This window comes from Tachypleus tridentatus, chromosome 7, assembly GCF_004210375.1.
Source record: "Tachypleus tridentatus isolate NWPU-2018 chromosome 7, ASM421037v1, whole genome shotgun sequence".
NCBI classification, from domain to species: Eukaryota; Metazoa; Arthropoda; class Merostomata; order Xiphosura; family Limulidae; genus Tachypleus; species Tachypleus tridentatus.
This window is the reverse complement of record NC_134831.1, coordinates 117838356-117861097: the sequence shown is the minus strand read 5'-3', so window position 1 is coordinate 117861097 and position 22742 is coordinate 117838356. Positions and strand designations below refer to the sequence as shown.

Below are 22742 nucleotides of genomic sequence, written 5' to 3'. Positions count from 1 at the left end.
TTACTGACAATGTAACTTATATAACACAGTTTAAACTAAACTAGGTAAGTAGAGATTACTGTCAATGTAACTTGTATAAAAGAGTTTAAACTAAACTAGATAACTGAAAATTACTGACAATATAACTTATATAAAACAGTTTAAACTGAACTCCATAACAAAAAATTACTGACAATATAACTTATATAAAACAGTTTAGACTAAACTCCATAACTAAAAAATTACTGACAATGTAACTTATATAACACAGTTTAAACTAAACTAGGTAAGTAGAGATTACTGTCAATGTAACTTGTATAAAACAGTTTAAACTAAACTAGGTAAGTAGAGATTACTGATAATATAACTTATATAAAACAGTTTAGACTAAACTAGGTAAGTAGAGATTACTGACAATATAACTTATATAAATCAGTTTAAACTAAACTGCATAACTAAAAATTACTGACAATATAACTTATTTAAACAGTTTGAACTAAACTGCATAACTAAAAATTACTGACAATGTAACTTATATAAAACAGTTTAGACTAAACTCCATAACTAAAAATTACTGACAATGTAACTTATATAACACAGTTTAAACTAAACTAGGTAAGTAGAGATTACTGTCAATGTAACTTGTATAAAACAGTTTAAACTAAACTAGATAAGTAGAGATTACTGACAATGTAACTTATATAAAAGAGTTTAAACTAAACTAGATAACTGAAAATTACTGAGAATGTAACTTATATAAAACAGTTTCAATTACATAGTCGAGTAGTTAGAGAAATGAGACTGTTGGATAGAACAGACGATAGATTAAATACCAGTAACAAAATATAAATCGCATCACATTAAACTAGATGTTACAATTATTATTATTATTATACATTCTTTCTAATCGTAAAATAGTAATAAAAATATTTGCAAACTGTTAAAATAATTTGTAACTTGCTCAGAGCAAACAAACAATTTCTTGTTTATTGGCTTTAACTCTAAAGTACTCAGCGTATTCTGTTGTCACCCGAATGTTATTTTTGTAAGTTCTTAAACTTCCAAACAGTCTTTATACACAGAGACAGACTGTTAAATAAAGATGAATAATACATTTTAATAACGAAAGCTTATCTATTTTCCTTCCCCGGTTTTTCATCTTCATAAATCTGCTCACTGGTTGGTTTTCGGAATAATTTTTAAACATTTGTATCAGAATTTTCATATTATTAATCACGATAAAAAAAAAAAAAAACCTATTTACGCTCTGTAGGCTTAACGATAACTTCAAGTAAGCATGAATTAAAAAGAAACCAAAACTCCTGCGCTTTTTAAATAATTGATTATACATCTTCAAGAGAATAAAGGTCCTTCTGAACTGGTATGGTCACCTGTTCGAAAGTTTTGGTGTATTTGTTTAATTCATTGCTTCTTCTGTGTGTGACGAAATCACGTATTTTGTCTTTTTATAAGAATTTAAGTAAGCGCTACATTTAAAGGTGTTATATCAAGTAGGGTTTGGTTTGAATTTCGTGCAAAGCTACACGAGGGTTATCTGCGCTAGCTGTCCCTAATTTAGCAGTGTAAGACCGGAGGGAAGGCAGCTAGTTTTCACCACCTTCCGCCATCTCTTGGGCTACTCTTTTACCAACGAATAGTGAGATTGACCGTGACATTAGAACGCCCCCATGGCTGAATGGGGAGCATATTTGGTGTGACGGGGATTCGAACCTGCGACCTTCAGATTACGAGGCGAGTGCCTTAACTATCTGGCCATGCTGGACTAGCCATTTAGGGATACCACGCCTTTATTTTCAAGTGTCATTTGTCGATTCTGTTTTTATACAGTAACATATAAAACAACGAATCCTTTAAAACGTTACCTATTTTGTTGAAGTTTACTGTGGAAATGGTCAGGAAAGAAAAGGAGAATAAAAAGCACGTGCTATCCCTTTACCATGAGAAAATACACGAAGTAGAATTAAATCACGTGTTGATAATGTGCACGGTGATTGGTTGTCAATCAACCAATCAGAGACTGCCGCGTAACTGTAATCCCTATAACACTATAACCGGCCATAATAATTCCAGTAGTGATGCATGATATCGAGGACCGAGATATTTCAAGCGTACTGCAATCAAATTTTTTATTGTTTAAGGATACTCCAGGCACAAAACTGCCCAAAATGCCTTGTTCCAATAGGAATCGCAGACAAGATAGTATGTGAAACTGACATTGTTAGCGGTAAAAGTCATCGAAAACCTAAATTCTCCAACACTGGTGTTGAATATTTTAGGATAATTTCTTTACGAGATTATGCCACAGTTCTGGACAACAACATTGCTTTAAGTACAACAGTGAAGGTCACCTCGGTTTCAGTGGAAGTGTAACTGCTTGAAACCGATCCTGAGAAGTTGCAAACAAACGAAAAGTCCGAAAAAACGGACATTGGGACAGAAGCAGTGGAGTGCTCAACATTGGAGCCGTCTACTTTTTTACAAATATATCCAAATTCGAATGATTAAACAACGATAAATATAAGAAAAGTGTTATAGTCATATACAACATGTATAGTGAAGCATGGTGAGAAGATGATATTAGTAGAAAGTTATGGTTGCGTCTTAGCCTACGGTATAAATGATCTACACAAAATTGATAGTACTCTGACTGCTGGTAGGTACAGGCTCGTTCTGGTTTGTTATACTATATCCTCAGAAACACGACTCGTCGGGCTGGGATTCATCTTTCAGAGAGATTAATAATCCAAGCGCACATTAAGTATAGTAAAACGACAATTTAATATTAAAAAACACAAACGATCATGAACTGGTCTTCACTAGCCAGCTATAAGTTCTACTGAGGCTGTATGGGCTTATATAAAAACTAAGAATATCAAACATCTGCCAAACACTTTGACTGAATTGTGGAAAGTAATACATCTGTTCTGGTTTGTTTTGAATTTCGCGCAAAGCTATCCAAGGACTATTTGTGCTAACTGTTCCTAATTTAACAGTGGTAAACTAGAGGGTGAGCAACTAGTAAACACCATCCACCAACAAATAGTGTAAATGACCGAAATATTGATATTGTAACACCTATCCCCCACGGATGGAAAGGTGAGCGTGTTCGGCCCGCGACCCTCAGATTACGTCATAGCCTCCTGGTGTGCAGTAATGTAAAACATTCGGAACAATATTTCATAATAGTACGTTGATAAAACAACCTGTAAGAGGTACGAGGATACAGCGTACTGTAAAATAGTGGTACATTGTAAACCAGTTCATTTTGTATCGTACTATCATTGTAAAAAAATATTATATATCAGAAATATCTTAAAAATATCATATAATTGAAATGGTTTTATCATTCGATTGCCGTAATCCGTTCTTTGCGACTCCAGTACGTTTCCCTAAGCATTTCTATTACTGTATCTAAGGTCAATTTGCACGCTCTGTAAATATTTCTTTGCTCGGAAACGAAGATATAAACCATAATTTCCGGTTTTTTCCCATATTATAATATCATTACTTTTGTGTTGGGATTTCCTAAAACAAACATATTAAAATATGATGCTCATTGTCACGTGAGATGTACGTGATATGACCGTTAAAATATAGCATTGTACCAATAATAAATAAATAAAAATAGATTATTTAATCTAATGTATAAAGGTGGGTTTATATAAGTTCTTTCACGTGCTGATAAGTAGATGCACTTCCGCATGGTTCATGAAACTGTTCTGTTTTAAGAGTAAATAAAACCAAAGTTAATAGTAATACATATTTTTATTTCTCGCTTTTGAATATTAAAATGTCACGCTGTGTTGTAGCTTACAGAGTACATAATGTTTCTCATGATTCATGGCACGTATAAATTTTACTGATTTCATGACAATACAAATTGCAAAGTTAAGCGTTTCTTATGCGACCCACCCGTCATGGCCAGGTGGGTTAAGGCACTCGGCTCGTAATCTGAGGGTCGCGGGTTCGAATTGAATTCCCGTCACACTAAACATGCTGGCCCTTTCAGCCGTATGCGGCGTTATAATGTCACGGTCAACCCAACTATTCGTTGGTAAAAAAGTAGTCCAAGATTTGGCGGTGGGTGGTGATGAATAGCTGCCTTCCCTCTAGTCTTACACTGCTAAATTAGGGACGGCTAGTGCAGACAGCCCTTGAGTAGCTTTGCGCGAAATTCAAAACAAGCAAAGTCTTATGCGACATCATTTTAGGGTCTACTGACTGACTAACAGACAACACACAACTGTATACTGGTACAAGTGAAACAACTAAAATATTTTGCTCGTATTTCTTCCAGTTGATCAGATATAACTAAAGTTTCGGTGGAGTTGCAATGTATATTATTTGTTGGTTTTATACAAAATCGAAGCGACAAAGAAATCCTACAAATCGTGGTTTCATGAAGATTTTTGAGACCATAACAGAAGCAAAAACATAAATTCGGGCACATTTCTTCTTGATACAGTTTACGAAACTGTTTAGTGGCCGTATAAGAAAAGTAAAGATACATCATTCCAGTAGTTGACACTCTAGGCCTATTTTAGTAAAGCAGTTAAACAAGTAAATAATTTTATTGAAAATGTGAGAATCGCTTAATAAAGCAGATAAAGAAATAATGTTACAATTATGACAACAGTTAACTTCAACACACAGCACATTCTAAAAATAATAATAATTATTATCAACTGACAACATACCGTGAACACAAAAACTCCTTACCAAACAACAACGTACCCTAACAGGATATACTAAACTAATGTATTAATTATTACTAAACAACAATATACCCCAACGTAATATACTCGGTTTAACAGCTTCTACCAAAAAAACAACATAGCAGAACATAATATACTCAACTTACTTAGTAGTTAGCACATATAGCCCATTGTGTAGCTTTGTGCTTTATTGCAAACAAATAATCCTCAGTAGTTATTACCAAACAACAACATTCCACAAGAGGTTAGCACATATAGCCCATTATGTAGCTTTGTGCTTTATTGCAAACAAACAATCCTCAGTAGTTATTACCAAACAACAACATTCCACAAGAGGTTAGCACATATAGCCCATTGTGTAGCTTTGTGCTTTATTGCAAACAAATAATCCTCAGTAGTTATTACCAAACAACAACATTGCACAAGAGGTTAGCACATATAGCCCATTGTGTAGCTTTGTGCTTTATTGCAAACAAACAATCCTCAGTAGTTATTACCAAACAACAACATTGCACAAGAGGTTAGCACATATAGCCCATTGTGTAGCTTTGTGCTTTATTGTAAACAAATAATCCTCAGTAGTTATTACCAAACAACAACATTCCACAATAGGTTAGCACATATAGCCCATTGTGTAGCTTTGTGCTTTATTGCAAACAAATAATCCTCAGTAGTTATTACCAAACAACAACATTCCACAAGAGAATGTATTCAACTTACTCAGTAGTTACTACCACACAACAATATACACCACCAGAATATCCTTAGGGTAAATAACAACATATTATTGGTTTAGCTAACAGCTTACACTTTCGAAGCTCTTTAATAACAAGGTTTTACCTTTATTTTACAGTAGAATCTGAACATAATGGTTGTTACTTGAATACAAGAACTTCTCTTCTTGCTTTTCTGTCTTTTGTCAGTTAAAGAAAATCCCATAAAAGCGAGTCCTCATTAAAATTTCTACGTTACTGCGAATGGATAAAACTAGATATGCTTGCAGCGACTTAGAGGTCTGCAGGTATCTACAACGTTAGGCCTAACTGCCATAAAGAACTTTGAAAGCTTTATGAAATTAGTTTTATTAAAATTTCAGTAGTTTATATAATACCTGTTAAGTGAATGGTCTATTTATTTATCTATTTACATTGTTGGATGTATGGCCTATTTTTCTATCTACCAACAAAATACAGTTAGATTCTTTATGAACAATACACAAATTCCGCAGTGAACGACTGTACAAATAAAAGCTAATTACAGTTGAAGTCAAAAACATTAATTATAAGAAAATATTTATCCTGTAAGCTTCAATGAGCTTCACTCACAATCCGAGACGTAGATCCAAGTCACATATTACATCTAATTAAAGTGAAACGTTAGGATTAGGCCTTTAACACTTTCTAAAAGAAACTGCACTCTTTCTTCTGTGTTAAAGTTTACGTAAATATTATACTTTCGCAGAAGACTGTTAAGTAATGCCAAAAATCAATCTAATGTGTGAGTTTCATTTGTCCACAGTGCTGAATGTGAGGTGTCTTACGATGCTCGCGTTTGGGGCTTGATCCACGCAACGAACATGGCGCAGATATTCATACACAACAGTGTAGCTTTAGGATAAAATAAAATCATAAAAGAGGTAAATTGCAAGTGAGCTAAGACCATAAAATACAATAGCTCTTACAGCTGATATTCTGAAATATAAACGTTAGAAGTGACCTATAACAGTTATCTTCGCAAGTCTTCCAGCTTTTAGTATAAAGATTTAATGTTGAAAGACATGGCCTACAAGGGTTTACTATAGAACAGATCTTGTAGACGTTATTCCAAAATTCTGATGTTAGAAGTAACTTACATCCCTTAACTATACATCAGGGCTTCTAACTGTTATTTTAAATATTTTGTCATTAGAAAAATCGGCCTAAGACAGTTAACTTGATATAATTATTAAACATTAGTCCATAGATTTGTTATGTGATTCAATAATATAAACGTATAACTGTAATAACCATTAACAACACTTTCAATAACACATACCATGAACAACACTTCCAATAACACATACTATGAACAACACTTTCAATAACACATACCATGAACAACACTTCCAATAACACATACCATGAACAACACTTCCAATGACACACACCATTAACAACACTTTCAATAACACATACCATGAACAACACTTCCAATAACACATACCATGAACAACACTTCCAATAACACATACCATTAACAACACTTTCAATAACACATACCATGAACAACACTTTCAATAACACATACCATGAACAACACTTCCAATAACACATACCATGAACAACACTTTTAATAACACATACCATGAACAACACTTCCAATAACACACACCATGAACAACACTTCCAATAACACACCAACACTTCCAATAACACATACCATGAACAACACTTTTAATAACACATACCATGAACAACACTTCCAATAACACATACCATGAACAACACTTTTAATAACACATACCATTAACAACACTTTCAATAACACATACCATGAACAACACTTTTAATAACACATACCATGAACAACACTTCCAATAACACATACCATGAACAACACTTCCAATAACACATACCATGAACAACACTTTTAATAACACATACCATGAACAACACTTCCAATAACACATACCATGAACAACACTTTCAATAACACATACCATGAACAACACTTCCAATAACACATACCATGAACAACACTTTTAATAACACATACCATGAACAACAACACACATACCATGAACAACACTTAATAACACATACCATTAACAACACTTTCAATAACACATACCATGAACAACACCTCCATAACACATACCATGAACAACACTTTTAATAACACATACCATGAACAACACTTCCAATAACACATACCATGAACAACACTTCCAATAACACATACCATGAACAACACTTTCAATAACACATACCATGAACAACACTTCCAATAACACATACCATGAACAACACTTCCAATAACACATACCATGAACAACACTTCCAATAACACATACCATGAACAACACTTCCAATAACACATACCATGAACAACACTTCCAATAACACATACCATGAACAACACTTTTAATAACACATACCATGAACAACACTTTCAATAACACATACCATGAACAACACTTTTAATAACACATACCATGAACAACACTTCCAATAACACATACCATGAACAACACTTCCAATAACACATACCATGAACAACACTTTAATAACACATACCATGAACAACACTTCCAATAACACATACCATGAACAACACTTCAATAACACATACCATGAACAACACTTCCAATAACACATACCATGAACAACACTTCCAATAACACATACCATGAACAACATTTAATAACACATACCATGAACAACACCACCAATAACACATACCATGAACAACACTTGAATCAACACAATAACACATACCATGAACAACACTTCAATAACACATACCATGAACAACACTTTTAATAACACATACCATGAACAACACTTCCAATAACACATACCATGAACAAACTTCCACACATACCATGAACAACACTTTTAATAACACATACCATGAACAACACTTCCAATAACACATACCATGAACAACACTTCCAATAACACATACCATGAACAACACTTCCAATAACACACCATGAACAACACTTCCAATAACACATACCATGAACAACACTTCCCAATAACACATACCATGAACAACACTTTTAATAACACATACCATGAACAACACTTCCAATAACACATACCATGAACAACACTTCCAATAACACATACCATGAACAACACTTCCAATAACACATACCATGAACAACACTTCCAATAACACATACCATGAACAACACTTCCAATAACACATACCATGAACAACACTTCCAATAACACATACCATGAACAACACTTTTAATAACACATACCATGAACAACACTTCCAATAACACATACCATGAACAACACTTTCAATAACACATACCATGAACAACACTTCCAATAACACATACCATGAACAACACTTCCAATAACACATACCATGAACAACACTTCCAATAACACATACCATGAACAACACTTTTAATAACACATACCATGAACAACACTTCCAATAACACATACCATGAACAACACTTCCAATAACACATACCATGAACAACACTTCCAATAACACATACCATGAACAACACTTCCAATAACACATACCATGAACAACACTTCCAATAACACATACCATGAACAACACTTCCAATAACACATACCATGAACAACACTTTTAATAACACATACCATGAACAACACTTCCAATAACACATACCATGAACAACACTTCCAATAACACATACCATGAACAACAACAACCTTTAATAACACATACCATGAACAACACTTCCAATAACACATACCATGAACAACACTTCCAATAACACATACCATGAACAACACTTCCAATAACACATACCATGAACAACACTTCCAATAACACATACCATGAACAACACTTCCAATAACACATACCATGAACAACACTTCCAATAACACATACCATGAACAACATGAACACATACACAACACTTCCAATAACACATACCATGAACAACACTTCCAATAACACATACCATGAACAACACTTTTAATAACACATACCATGAACAACACTTCCAATAACACATACCATGAACAACACTTCCAATAACACATACCATGAACAACACTTTCAATAACACATACCATGAACAACACTTCCAATAACACATACCATGAACAACACTTCCAATACCATGAACAACACCAATAACACATACCATGAACAACACTTTCCAATAACACATACCATGAACAACACTTCCAATAACACATACCATGAACAACACTTCCAATAACACATACCATAACACATACCATGAACAACACTTCCAATAACACATACCATGAACAACACTTCCAATAACACATACCATGAACAACACTTCCAATAACACATACCATGAACAACACTTCCAATAACACATACCATGAACAACACTTCCAATAACACATACCATGAACAACACTTGACACAACACAATAACACATACCATGAACAACACTTCCAATAACACATACCATGAACAACACTTCCAATAACACATACCATGAACAACACTTACCATGAACAAATAACACATACCATGAACAACACTTCCAATAACACATACCATGAACAACACTTGAACAACCAATAACACATACCATGAACAACACTTAACCAATAACACATACCATGAACAACACTTCCAATAACACATACCATGAACAACACTTCCAATAACACATACCATGAACAACACTTCCAATAACACATACCATGAACAACACTTCCAATAACACATACCATGAACAACACTTCCAATAACACATACCATGAACAACACTTTTAATAACACATACCATGAACAACACTTCCAATAACACATACCATGAACAACACTTCAATAACACATAATAACACATACCATGAACAACACTACCATCCAATAACACATACCATGAACAACACTTCCAATAACACATACCATGAACAACACTTCCAATAACACATACCATGAACAACACTCCAATAACACAATAACACATACCATGAACAACACTTCCAATAACACATACCATGAACAACACTTCCAATAACACATACCATGAACAACACAATAACACATACCATGAACAACACAATAACACATACCATGAACAACACTTCCAATAACACATACCATGAACAACACTTTCAATAACACATACCATGAACAACACTTCCAATAACACATACCATGAACAACACTTCCAATAACACATACCATGAACAACACTTTTAATAACACATACCATGAACAACACTTCCAATAACACATACCATGAACAACACTTCCAATAACACATACCATGAACAACACTTCCAATAACACATACCATGAACAACACTTTCCAATAACACATACCATGAACAACACTTCCAATAACACATACCATGAACAACACTTCCAATAACACATACCATGAACAACACTTCCAATAACACATACCATGAACAACACTTCCAATAACACATACCATGAACAACAACCAATAACACATACCATGAACAACACAATAACACATACCATGAACAACACTTCCAATAACACATACCATGAACAACACTTCCAATAACACATACCATGAACAACACTTTTAATAACACATACCATGAACAACACTTCCAATAACACATACCATGAACAACACTTCCAATAACACATACCATGAACAACACTTTTAATAACACATACCATGAACAACACTTCCAATAACACATACCATGAACAACACTTTAATAACACATACCATGAACAACACTTCCAATAACACATACCATGAACAACACTTCCAATAACACATACCATGAACAACACTTTCAATAACACATACCATGAACAACACTTTCAATAACACATACCATGAACAACACTTCCAATAACACATACCATGAACAACACTTCCAATAACACATACCATGAACAACACTTTTAATAACACATACCATGAACAACACTTCCAATAACACATACCATGAACAACACTTTTAATAACACATACCATGAACAACACTTCCAATAACACATACCATGAACAACACTTTTAATAACACATACCATGAACAACACTTTTAATAACACATACCATGAACAACACTTCCAATAACACATACCATGAACAACACTTTTAATAACACATACCATGAACAACACTTCCAATAACACATACCATGAACAACACTTTTAATAACACATACCATGAACAACACTTCCAATAACACATACCATGAACAACACTTCTAATAACACACACCATAAACAACACTTCTTCCAAAGCCTTGAATGTTCTTTTTGTGGGTTGTCTCCATTTTTTTTCGGGGGGGGGGAGTAGTCTGAGTTAATATTTCTGCCGTTTCCATAGTAACGTAAACTAAACATCTGTCATACACATTGAAACAATGAAATACACTGATGTTTGAATAGTTCTTGATTATTATTTTTAAATACCATAATAGGAACATCGACTTCCATCCTAGCGGAAAATATGAAAGTTAACTTTTAACGATTAGTACGCCTATTGTAATAAAATAATAATTTTTTTTGAAAATGTTCTTAAAACCTTCTTGTGTTACGTTATTAATTCAGGTTGAGTCCAAAGTTCCAATAATATGACGTAAATTTATTTTGAAAGTACAATTTCCATTCTCAGTGGCTGAAACAATGCTTGTAATTAAGGTCACATTTTATAAGTCACGTGATAGAATACACGTCACTGCGAAACTCTAAAGTTGTTATCCAATAGCATGTCGTGCTTTTATTTTGTAACATAATTTCGATCAAAAGGCCCTAATTTATGTATAAATAAAGTTTGACGTATTTAAGAGAGGATAACAAAGACGTAACCAGTTTGCTTTAGAATTTTCGCGCAAAGATACACGAGAAAGGTCAGCAGGTAGTCGTCCTAGTTTTAAAACGACAACCTAAAAAGAAAGCCAACAGCACCCATCACCAATGTCTGAGCTGCTTTTTGTGACAAGGTTGGAGGATGGTACCCGGACGCGAACCAATAACTCTCGAATTTATATTCCGGGCAAATTAACCAATCAGATGTAAATAGAGTAAGCTAAGAGAGTGCTCTGTTTATTAAAGGTTTATGAGTTCAGGTTTAGCAAGTTTTGTTTTCAGTTAAGCACAACACTAAACAACGCTCTGACATGACCAACACTGGTTTCGAAGCCTAAACTTTAAAAGCCCTTCAACTTATCTCTGAGCCACCAGAAGTGATCTATAACAGTTAATTATAAACACAAGTTTTCTAGCTATTATTAACAAGTTTTGACGTTAGAAGAAGTAACCTGAAACAGTTATCTATGTAACTATACAATTTGTTAAGATGCTGTTTTATTAAAAGCCAACATCACGAGAACGACTCCTGAAAATCATGTAAATACGTTGTTGGAATTGGAACCAAATAAAAACTGTTGTATTTCTTCAGAGAAGTCTAGTACAATATGTTATACAGTTGAACGTTTATTAAATGTCCAATAAATTATTGAATTATTCCTACATTCCTCAAAAACTTGGATAAAATTTCTCAATTCGATCACACAAGAGAAACCTAAGAATGGCTATAGGTGCTGTTTGCTAACTGTTTTTACCAACGAATAGTAAAATTGACCAAACGTTATAACGCCTTCAAGGCAGAAAAGGCGAGCATATTGAGGGAAGAAAATTGAGCTCGCAGTCTTCAAATTAAGTCAAGTGTCCTATCCACCAGGCCATGCTGAACCTTTTAAATAGTACTTACCAAAATTGTTGAAAGCCTCCTGAGATTATAAGTCAAGTGTCCTAACCACCAAGCCATGCTAAACCTTTTAAATATTACTTACCAAAATTGTTGAAAGCCTCCTGAGATTATAAGTCAAGTGTCCTAACCACCAGGCCATGCTAAACCTTTTAAATATTACCAAAATTGTTGAAAGCCTCCTGAGATTATAAGTCAAGTATCCTAACCACCAGGCCATGCTAAACCTTTTAAATATTGCTTACCAAAATTGTTGAAAGCCTCCTGAGATTATAAGTCAAGTGTGCTAACCACCAGGCCATGCTAAACCTTTTAAATGGTACTTACCAAAATTGTTGAAAGCCTCCTGAGATTGTAAGTCAAGTGTCCTAACCACCAGGCCATGCTAAACCTTTTAAATGGTACTTTCCAAAATTGTTGAAAGCCTTCTCAGATTATAAGTCAACTGTCCTAAACTCCAGGCTGTGTCAAGCCCTCTAAATGGTACTTATCAAAATTGTTGAAAAGTTCCTCAGACTTTCATTCAAGTACCCTAACCACCAGACCACGCCAAGTTCTCTAAATGGCACTTATCAATATTGTTAAAAAGCCCTCAGACTATCATTCAAGTGCCCTAACTATGAAGCCATGCCAAATCCTCTAAACGTTACTTATCAATTTTGATGAAAGACAAAATGAGTTTCAGTTTTAGAATTAGACTTTGTTTCAGTGAACTACCAAAGGCTTTAAAAGACTCCAGTGTGAAGAATCGTTCGTATCAACATTATATTTCTGGGATATTCAAGCAAATCTAAAGAATCTCATGGAATAGTAATAACACCGTAACATAACTCGCTGTAATTTAACTTTTATATTGTTGTTGTTTGAAGTTGAACACAAACTACAGAATGAGCTGTCTGTACTGTGCCCACCTACGGTAATGAAACCCAGTTTCTAGAGTTGTAAGTCAGCAGACATACTGCTGTGCCATTGTGAGGGTGGGGTTAACTCTTATAAGAGGCATAAGAACCTGACCCAAGTCTACAAGAGTGTGAATAGATTTATTAATTTTCATTATTAAACTTAACACTATGGTCCAAGTATATCACCCAATGAATAAACAGATGTAATTATGTTACAAATTATTTAACACTATGAATTAATCTATCCAGATTAACTTTATCAGCAACGTTTGTATAACATACGTTGGTATCGAGCTATGTAGAAAGTTGAAGAGTTGTCTAAGAACATCGAATCAAACTTGAAACGCAAGGTATGTTAAGAAGACAGGTGTGACATAACATTAGTTGAAGATGAGAGAGTGTGTGAAAGCTACTGGCCTTTGGTCAGTCTCAGGTGCAGGGTAAGCAAGAAAAAATAAATGATAGTAGTTCAATGAAAAGAAAAAAGAAGGAGACCAAGAGATGTGAGAGGGAATGAATAGTCTGAAAGAAGCAAAGAAAGCAGGTTGTATACTGCCAGTAAAAAACAAAATTTGTTTTTAAAATCTAATTGTTTGCCAAAAAATTAACAGCAATTTGTTATTTTTAAAGTTGTTATGAACCAGTTCTTGATATAAATAAAATTAGTGGACCTAAAAGGGGAAAGTAAAGTGGGAATAAATTACAAACAGGACTTGAAACTGTAACCTCTAACTGCAGCAGGAGCATGCTGTCGAGGTTAACAAATTAATTCATGACTTCTATCAAAACCGATTGGAGAGTTGCTTAAAAAAGGAGAAAACTGATATTTTTATAGTTGTTATAACATTCTACTAAAGGAGTTGAAACAGGAGAGACCTTAACTTTTTATGTCTTTTAAAATCTTTATCATCTCCTAGACAAGAGTACCTATCTTAGAAAGTGATCCAGCGTTTAGTTAACAATTTAAATTCCCTGTGTTGTTTGAAATTAAACACAAAGCTCTACAATGGGCTACCTGTGCTAGTCAGTTTAAAGTTTTCTTTGTTTCAGATATTCGCGCACAGCAATAGAAGGGTTATATACGATACCCATCCTCCATTTTTAACCCTTAGACTATGGTGAAGACAGCTAGCTAATAACATCCACCACCAGTTAGATTTGACAGTCACTCTTATAACGCGTCCCCAACGTGCGAAGAGTGATTTTATTTTTCAGGAACCGTAGAAGAGCCATAAACATTCGGGTCCATAGACTGGTACACTAGGCCACGTCCGGCTCATTGTTTATTAACAGTCTTGATGTAGGTGCCTTCTGTTTTAGTTAACGACTTCTTCAGGAACTTGACTTTCTGTAAATTATAGTCACAATTTTCAAGCAGTTCATTCTCCCTGTTTATTTTCGTTTGCTCGAGCAACTGATGTTCGATTTCGTCATTAAGATATTCAAGCATTAGTTATCACTACCCGCTGTCAACTCTTGGGCTACACTTTCATCAACGAATAGTGGGATTGGGCGTTATATGTGACGACCCTCCGATTACAAGTCGAGTGCCTTAACCACTTTGCTATGCAGGACTTCAACATATATTTAAGTGCAGCTAATTTTCTACATCAGTGAGTTAAAAGTGTTGTTTCATTAGCACTTTCAATCTCTTATAAATATTTTGGAACAAGCCGAGTAGAAACATTAATTGCCTTATGTGTATCACAGGGAGAATTAGTATTTGAACGTGTTTTTCTCGAGTTTAATGTTGTTCCTTTAAATAACGTGACTTGTTCGTCAACTAAAATAACTTTTCTTTCGCCCTCAGCTAGCTGTTTCCCATTCAGAAGCTTTACGTTTTCACTTCGATAAACAGATCAGACTATTTCTCTCCTCTTAAAGTCCAAATTAACATAATATTCTCTACTTTTTATTTACATTTGGAAGAAACATGAATTTTTATTGTCTTATTGTAATAACACAAATTTTGTTACTGGATGGTACGTTATTGAACTTTACCTCGAAATTGTTGGTTTTTTAAACGGAAAGCTACAAAGTAAGCTGAATCGAACCTCGGATTTTAGTGATTTAAGCTTCGAATTGATAATGTTTAGATAAAAAAATACAACTAGTACTTCCTATTACACTATGTAACACAAATTTTGTTCCTGGATAGTATGTGTTATTTATTAATTGCTTATGTTGTAAAAGTACAGAAAATGGTCATTATTCCCTTCAAACTTTGCTTTTGTGACCTGGGTGATGAAATTTAGAAATTAACCTATTTTCTGTGTTAAAACGGGCAAATTTACACATTTACATTTACATGAGGATTGAATAAAACAACGTATGAATCACGATTTACATGTATTTATACTAAAGTTATACAAAAATGTTTAGAAGTGAGTGGTTTTCGAGATTTGCGACTGTAATGTAAATCACTTTCACGTATCAGCTCCCAAATATAATATAGTCTCCCATCATGTTTTCATTATACTCTCCCAGGTCACAAAAGTAATGTTTGAAGAGAAAAATAGGTCTTTTCCATTTATTTTAGGCTTAAGCAATTGGGAAATAACACTTTCTGTCCAGGAACAAGATAAAGTAAAAGTTTTGTTACATAGTGTAATAATCACCATACGTTTGAGACTGAATCTGTAAAATAAGTATCCTAAACGGCCTTAGGTATAAAGTTGATGGTCATAATTTAAATTACAATTGTTATGAAATAAGAATGTTTGCCGTATATTAAAATTTCAGCGAAATAATTGAAGAATGTGTTCCAAACGAAAGTTACATCTTCTGACAAACTGTTGTTATTTGCTTGTTTTTGGCAAAGGATTTTTACCATTCACTGCTTTTTTTATCTTTAACACAATTTTCCGAATATCTTTAAATTATGTGCAGTTTATTTTCGAAATTCTGAAAATTTATTACATAAACTCTGTTGAAACATTATGCTTATGTTTAGGAACTATTGGACAATCTTTTAAATTTAAAGTGTATTTTGACAAAAAACAACAGCCACCATAAGACTGCTATAATGAGCTACTTCTTGAGTTATGACCGCTTCCTAGTTCGACCTGTGACCTTTCAATTTCGGATCGTAAGGCACTTCTGCAATCAATAACCGTCAATTAATTAATCACTTAAAACACTGTGAAAGAACATTAAGAGTTGAGTGTTTAAAGTGGGTAACAGAAAGCTTCCCCCCGCCACGGTATTCCGCTACCTCTTCCTACAAAGTCATCCTGACCATCACAGAGTGTACACCGTCTTTTAAGTATACACATATTGAGTCACTACATCTTATACAAAAACTTTGGTGAGGTAGTAATGAGTACTGTAATAACGTGTTATGTTATAAATTTGTGAAAGTTAGGATTTTTATATCATTTATCATAACATCCCCACACTTTCTTTTAGTTCATAACCCGGACAAAGAGGATTACCTCAATTTATAAATATAAATCAGCTTAGAGAGAAGAGATGGCGTAAGAAAACACGTGCTTTAACTCTTTCCTCATATTTATTTTCCAGAAAACGCAAAGAGTCTTAAAAAAAAACACAGTAAGTTAGCCATCCTAATGAACTTCTACAGAATGCCATTCAACATGATACTGTGCATTTGACGTCAGATTTATCAACTATTCTTACCTTAAATTACTGATTTACTAACATATCATAGTAAAGAGAGTAAATACCAAATACAACATATAGGAACACTGAGAACAAAGATTGCAGGTACGTATTTTATAGGTTTTAAGAATTATTAAAATCATACGAAGGACAAAAGTTGCTTTAAACCTTAAGTGAATATAATCTTGTGCTTCGAGTTTCAGAGTCTGAGTCAAACTTAGGTCGTCAATTCACAGATATCTCTAGTACAAATACCTTTAAAACATATCTGCTTTTTTGTACAACAAACCTATACATTTTACTAAAATATTAATATATTTCATGAAGATAAGTATATTATATCATATTCGAAGTTACAGTCAATATTCCTTCTCCATTGGACGGGCCTCGTGCACATTCCATTTATAAGAGACTACGAATAGTCTGTAAAAATAAAACATTATTGTGGCAATTCTCCAAATTTCATCTAAATATTTTGTTAGTTCATACTGGCAAGCCAAACTCAATTTTTATCTAGTGTATTAATTATTTACAGTGTCTCTAGTTAAAACTAAAACGACGACAACAATAGATCTATTGTGTTATGCCTGATGAGAAAATACTTGTATCACAACAATGAATCTCTGGTGTTGTCCCTGGCGAGAAATATAAAAGTGACGACGATAAATCTATTGTGCTATCTCTGGTGGTAAAATAAACAATAGTATCACAACAATGGATCTCTGGTGTTGTCCCTGGTGAGAAATATAAATATGACAACGATACATCTATTGTGCTGTCTCTGGTGGTAAAATAAACAATAGTATCACAACAATAGATCTCTGGTGTTGTCCCTGGTGAGAAATATAAATGTGACAACGATACATCTATTGTGCTATCTCTGGTGGTAAAATAAACAATAGTATCACAACAATGGATCTCTGGTGTTGTCCCTAGTGAGAAATACCAATGTCGCGACAATAAACGATTTATTTTATTTCTCTTGATAAATAGTATTGCTACAGCCATACGTCTTTTCTATTGTCCCTGATGAGAAAATACTAGTATCCCAACAGTGCATCTCTGTTGATGCCTTCGGTGAGAAACACTAGTGACCTATAACTAATTTATTATACAAATAAATATGTTCCTCCCGTTAAAGTTCAATCAGTGTAAGTTGCATTAGCCAGAAACCAGTACTGGCATAATGTGAAAAGAAGAGTCGTTCAGCATACCCAGATGTTATTCTTGTGTTGTCCCTATAATAAGGGATACCAGTACCAGAAAAATACCTACTGTATTGTAAAACATGTACTCATAGCATCTAAAAGTATGTATGTATATATATATTTATGTGATCAATTTAAACACATTCCTTATTAATATTACTGGAGTTATTATTTAAGAGGAAACACCATGAACATCGGGTAACATATAAATAGCTTTTATTTCTGGAATTGATATAACTTTTCTAGGTTAATTGCAAAATTCTTTGGATAAATAGTTTTATTTCATTCTCAAACGTTGTAACTTTTTCTTGGTATTACACTTTTTTTTCCCCTTGTTGAATGCGTATTTTTTATGTTGAATAAAGATTCAGTTGAATATTGACAAGATATAGAAGTCTGTTTAATGTAGGTATTATTAATTTATTTATTTTGTGTGTGAATATTTTATAACTGTTTAGAGATAATTATTTTAAACTAAATGTTACGGGAAATTTATTTACGTGTATCAGAAAGAGTTGTACGTTGTGTTTGTGACTCATTGATGTCGAGATTATACAAAGTTGCGAGAAATTTATTTTGACCAGCTAGTATTTAGGCTAATTTCATAGTGCTCACATTTTCCCTATTAAATGCTAAAAAAGTTTTTTATATTTATTTTCCCTTTTCTTATTTTCATCTTTCGAAGCTCTACTCAGATAAGTGGTTGAGTCTAACAACGCAAAATGCATATTTTTTCTTTATGTTCATTGACCTTAAGATTTTGGCCAGCAGTGTGGATAAATTGTATCAGGTGGACGTGAAACAGCAGACAGACAAAGACAAAACAGGCGAGAAACAAAGTCACGTAAAAAAGTTGTTCAGACAGAGAAAGAAGGCCTACTGGTTGATATATATTAGAGTGAGGAACTAACTGATAAAAGTGATAAGAAAAATAGTTTATTTCGTCAACTTGGGATTTGACAAAATGTAGGGGAGTATTTAGAAGTAGGCCTATATGCGAAAAGCAGACGTTTATTGGAAGTAGGCCTAAATACAAAAACGAGCTTACATTTTAGAAGTGTAGAATACTCGATGAAATGTGAGTGAACAATGCTTGAATAGTTTGGTGATAGTAAATGAAACAAATAGTTCCGCTTGTCAACTGTACTTATGAAGTAATTGAATAGTTCTAAGTGTACTTTTGACAAAAAGAATGGAACTGTGCAATGTTTATGATATGCCTGTGGTCTCTATAGTATCAAAGAGTTGTTATGCATACTTTTAACTAGTTCCGTATATATATATATATATATATTATTTTAGAAGGAAGTGAAGTGAGTGCTCTTCATTTATTTCGTTCCAAGTTACCTCCAACAGGTCACAGATACCTACTGTAGAAGAATCCTAAGCCTAACAACTAACTACACAGTTTATGTTTATACGACTAAGTATCAGAAAAACCTTTAACTGACAACGGGCTAACCTAATATCTGACAAATAAAGTGAAATCCTTAAATGATCATTCATGTTATAGACAATTAATAAAGCATCTATTATCTGATATTGCTAGTTCATTTGTTGTAAAGAGGCCTAAGCATGTCTCATATTTCAATTTAATAACAATATAATTCACAGAAAATAGGCTTTTAATTTATCTGTACTTTACGTACCATACGTACATATTTCAGGAACTGGTGTCTTCAAGACATGATGGAAGGAATTGGCGTGGAATCGTAATAGCTCTTCTAGTGATTGTTATCGTCTGTGCACTCATTGTGACAACGGTGTTTTTGCTCAGTCCAGGTAGATTCTTTTAATCTCAACTTTCGAGAGACCAAAGATAAATCTAAATAGAAAAAATATGTTCTTGAATTTTTTTAAATTTGTTAATACTGTTAAAATTTATAAAATTATGACGCTTCAGGAGCTTTCTAGAATATTCGAGTGATTTTTGTTTTACATATATAAAAGTTCATATCGGTTTGTTTGTTTACTTCCAATCAAGGCCCGGCATGGCCAGGTGGGTTAAGGCGTTCGACACGTAATCTGAGTGTCGCGAGTTCGCATCATCGTCGCACCAAACATGCGTGTTCTTTCAGCCGTGGGGGCGTTATAATGTGAGGGTCAATCCCACTATTCGTTGGTAAAAGAGTATCCCAAGAGTTGGCGGTGAGTGGTGATGACTAGCTGCCTTCCCTCTTGTCTTACACTGTTAAATTAGGGACAGTTAGCGCAGATAGCCCTCGAGTAGCTTTACACGAAATTCAAAAACGAACAAGCAAACCTTCGTCATCAACCTCGTTTCGACACAGACCTTCAAGCAATGAATGTGTTTGGGGTTTAAGATGTATAGTCCACTGCAATACCACATAACGTTTTTGCAGCTCTATTCTTCCCCCTCCCTTAGTGGCTCAGTGAGAGGTCTGAAAGATTACAACGCTCGAAACCCGGTTTTTGATACTCGTCGTGAGCTCAGCACACATAGCAAGCAATTTGTGTGGATTTGCTCATAACAACAAACCAACCATTATATTGTATTACAGTTTCCTTCCTTTGCTGTGAACTTGCATCTTGTGTTAATTTATTTCGTTTTCCAAAATGCTGCAATATTCTATTGCAAAGTATATTCATAGAACATGAAAATGTTGTATGTGTATTTGTAAAGGAAAAACCATTAAATAAATATTTATTTTAAAGGCAAAACTGAACAATGTAGTGAACCCTAAATATTAGCACTGTACGTCCCCAAGTTTACAGCTGAGCCACAAGTGGAAATAAACGATTGTAATTAATTATTTCACTGTTTCTAGGCTATGTGACATCTCGCTGTGTAGGGTTATTTTTTACACTTTTTCTTTAGACTATGTCTGATGTAACGTGTTTTTTTTTATAGAATCTTACTTCAGTTTAAAACTGATGCGAGATATCTGTATAATACTATAAAAATCTCTTGCTTGAATGATACAGGAAACACTTTTTATTACGCGATGTGGAACATCCAGCTTTGCGAACTTTTTATCCTGTGTGCACGTAAATTTGCAATAAGGGTCAAGATTTTCTCCTTTCGTCTCCGTTTCCCATCACGGAGAACTTTATTTCTTATATTCTGAGGGTGCAGATATGACATTATGAATATGTCACACGCGGATCTGATGCACTGGCGTCAAGGGTAATTAAAAATAATCTTTCTACTTACGAAATAGTAGAACTGTTCTTCAAAAAAAAAATAATTTTCAGAGTGAATAGATAAACCTAGAAACATCATTGCGATTACTTGAAACTCGTTGTGGTAAAAATTGTGAAGTTTTGAATCCAAAACAAACGTTATTTACTTTTATTACGTGAGTAGTAACACATAAACTTTCTTGTAATATTTAATTAAACATTTGTTTAAGTTATAAAGCTGGAAAATTATTTCACTGTTAAACAGTTTCCTTTCTTCGAATTTCAACTTCAGTTCTTACGAACGGTAATATTAGAATGATATTATTTTGTTCGTTCGAAAAAAGATTGAAAAAACTCTGGAAATTACCACTGGACATTCACTTCTTGACAACCTACAAACTCCACCAGGTTATCCCTAACGCCCTCTACTTTAAAACTACAAACCGTTATCTACAGAAATCTCCAACCTAACTCTCAGGTCACCGTCGTCTTTCAGAAGAACTGAAATTCAAATTGAAACAGAAGAAACAGTCTAGCATTCAACATGAATCAGCGAAGAATGAACAAAGATGTAACGTATTATAGATTGAATCGACTACAACCATCCGATTAACAACATTAACGCAGAAAGTGAAACCCGCCTAGAACACGAGCAGGATGTTAAGCCTAACAAATTAACTCTACATAAAAATATAATCAGAAATCATTTGCGCTGTGCCTGGTGTCGCTACACTTGTTTTTATTCATACA

At 33.9% G+C, this 22742-nt stretch overlaps 1 protein-coding gene across 1 annotated transcript in view; it reads left to right on the top strand.

The window, feature by feature from the left end:
* LOC143256470 (prolyl endopeptidase FAP-like) overlaps nt 1-22742 on the top strand; it is a 172589-nt gene that overhangs the window by 86255 nt on the left and 63592 nt on the right. The window contains exon 2 of the mRNA XM_076513755.1: nt 20516-20630. Coding sequence (XP_076369870.1) covers nt 20516-20630 — 115 coding nt within the window. The remainder of the gene's footprint in view (nt 1-20515; nt 20631-22742) is intronic.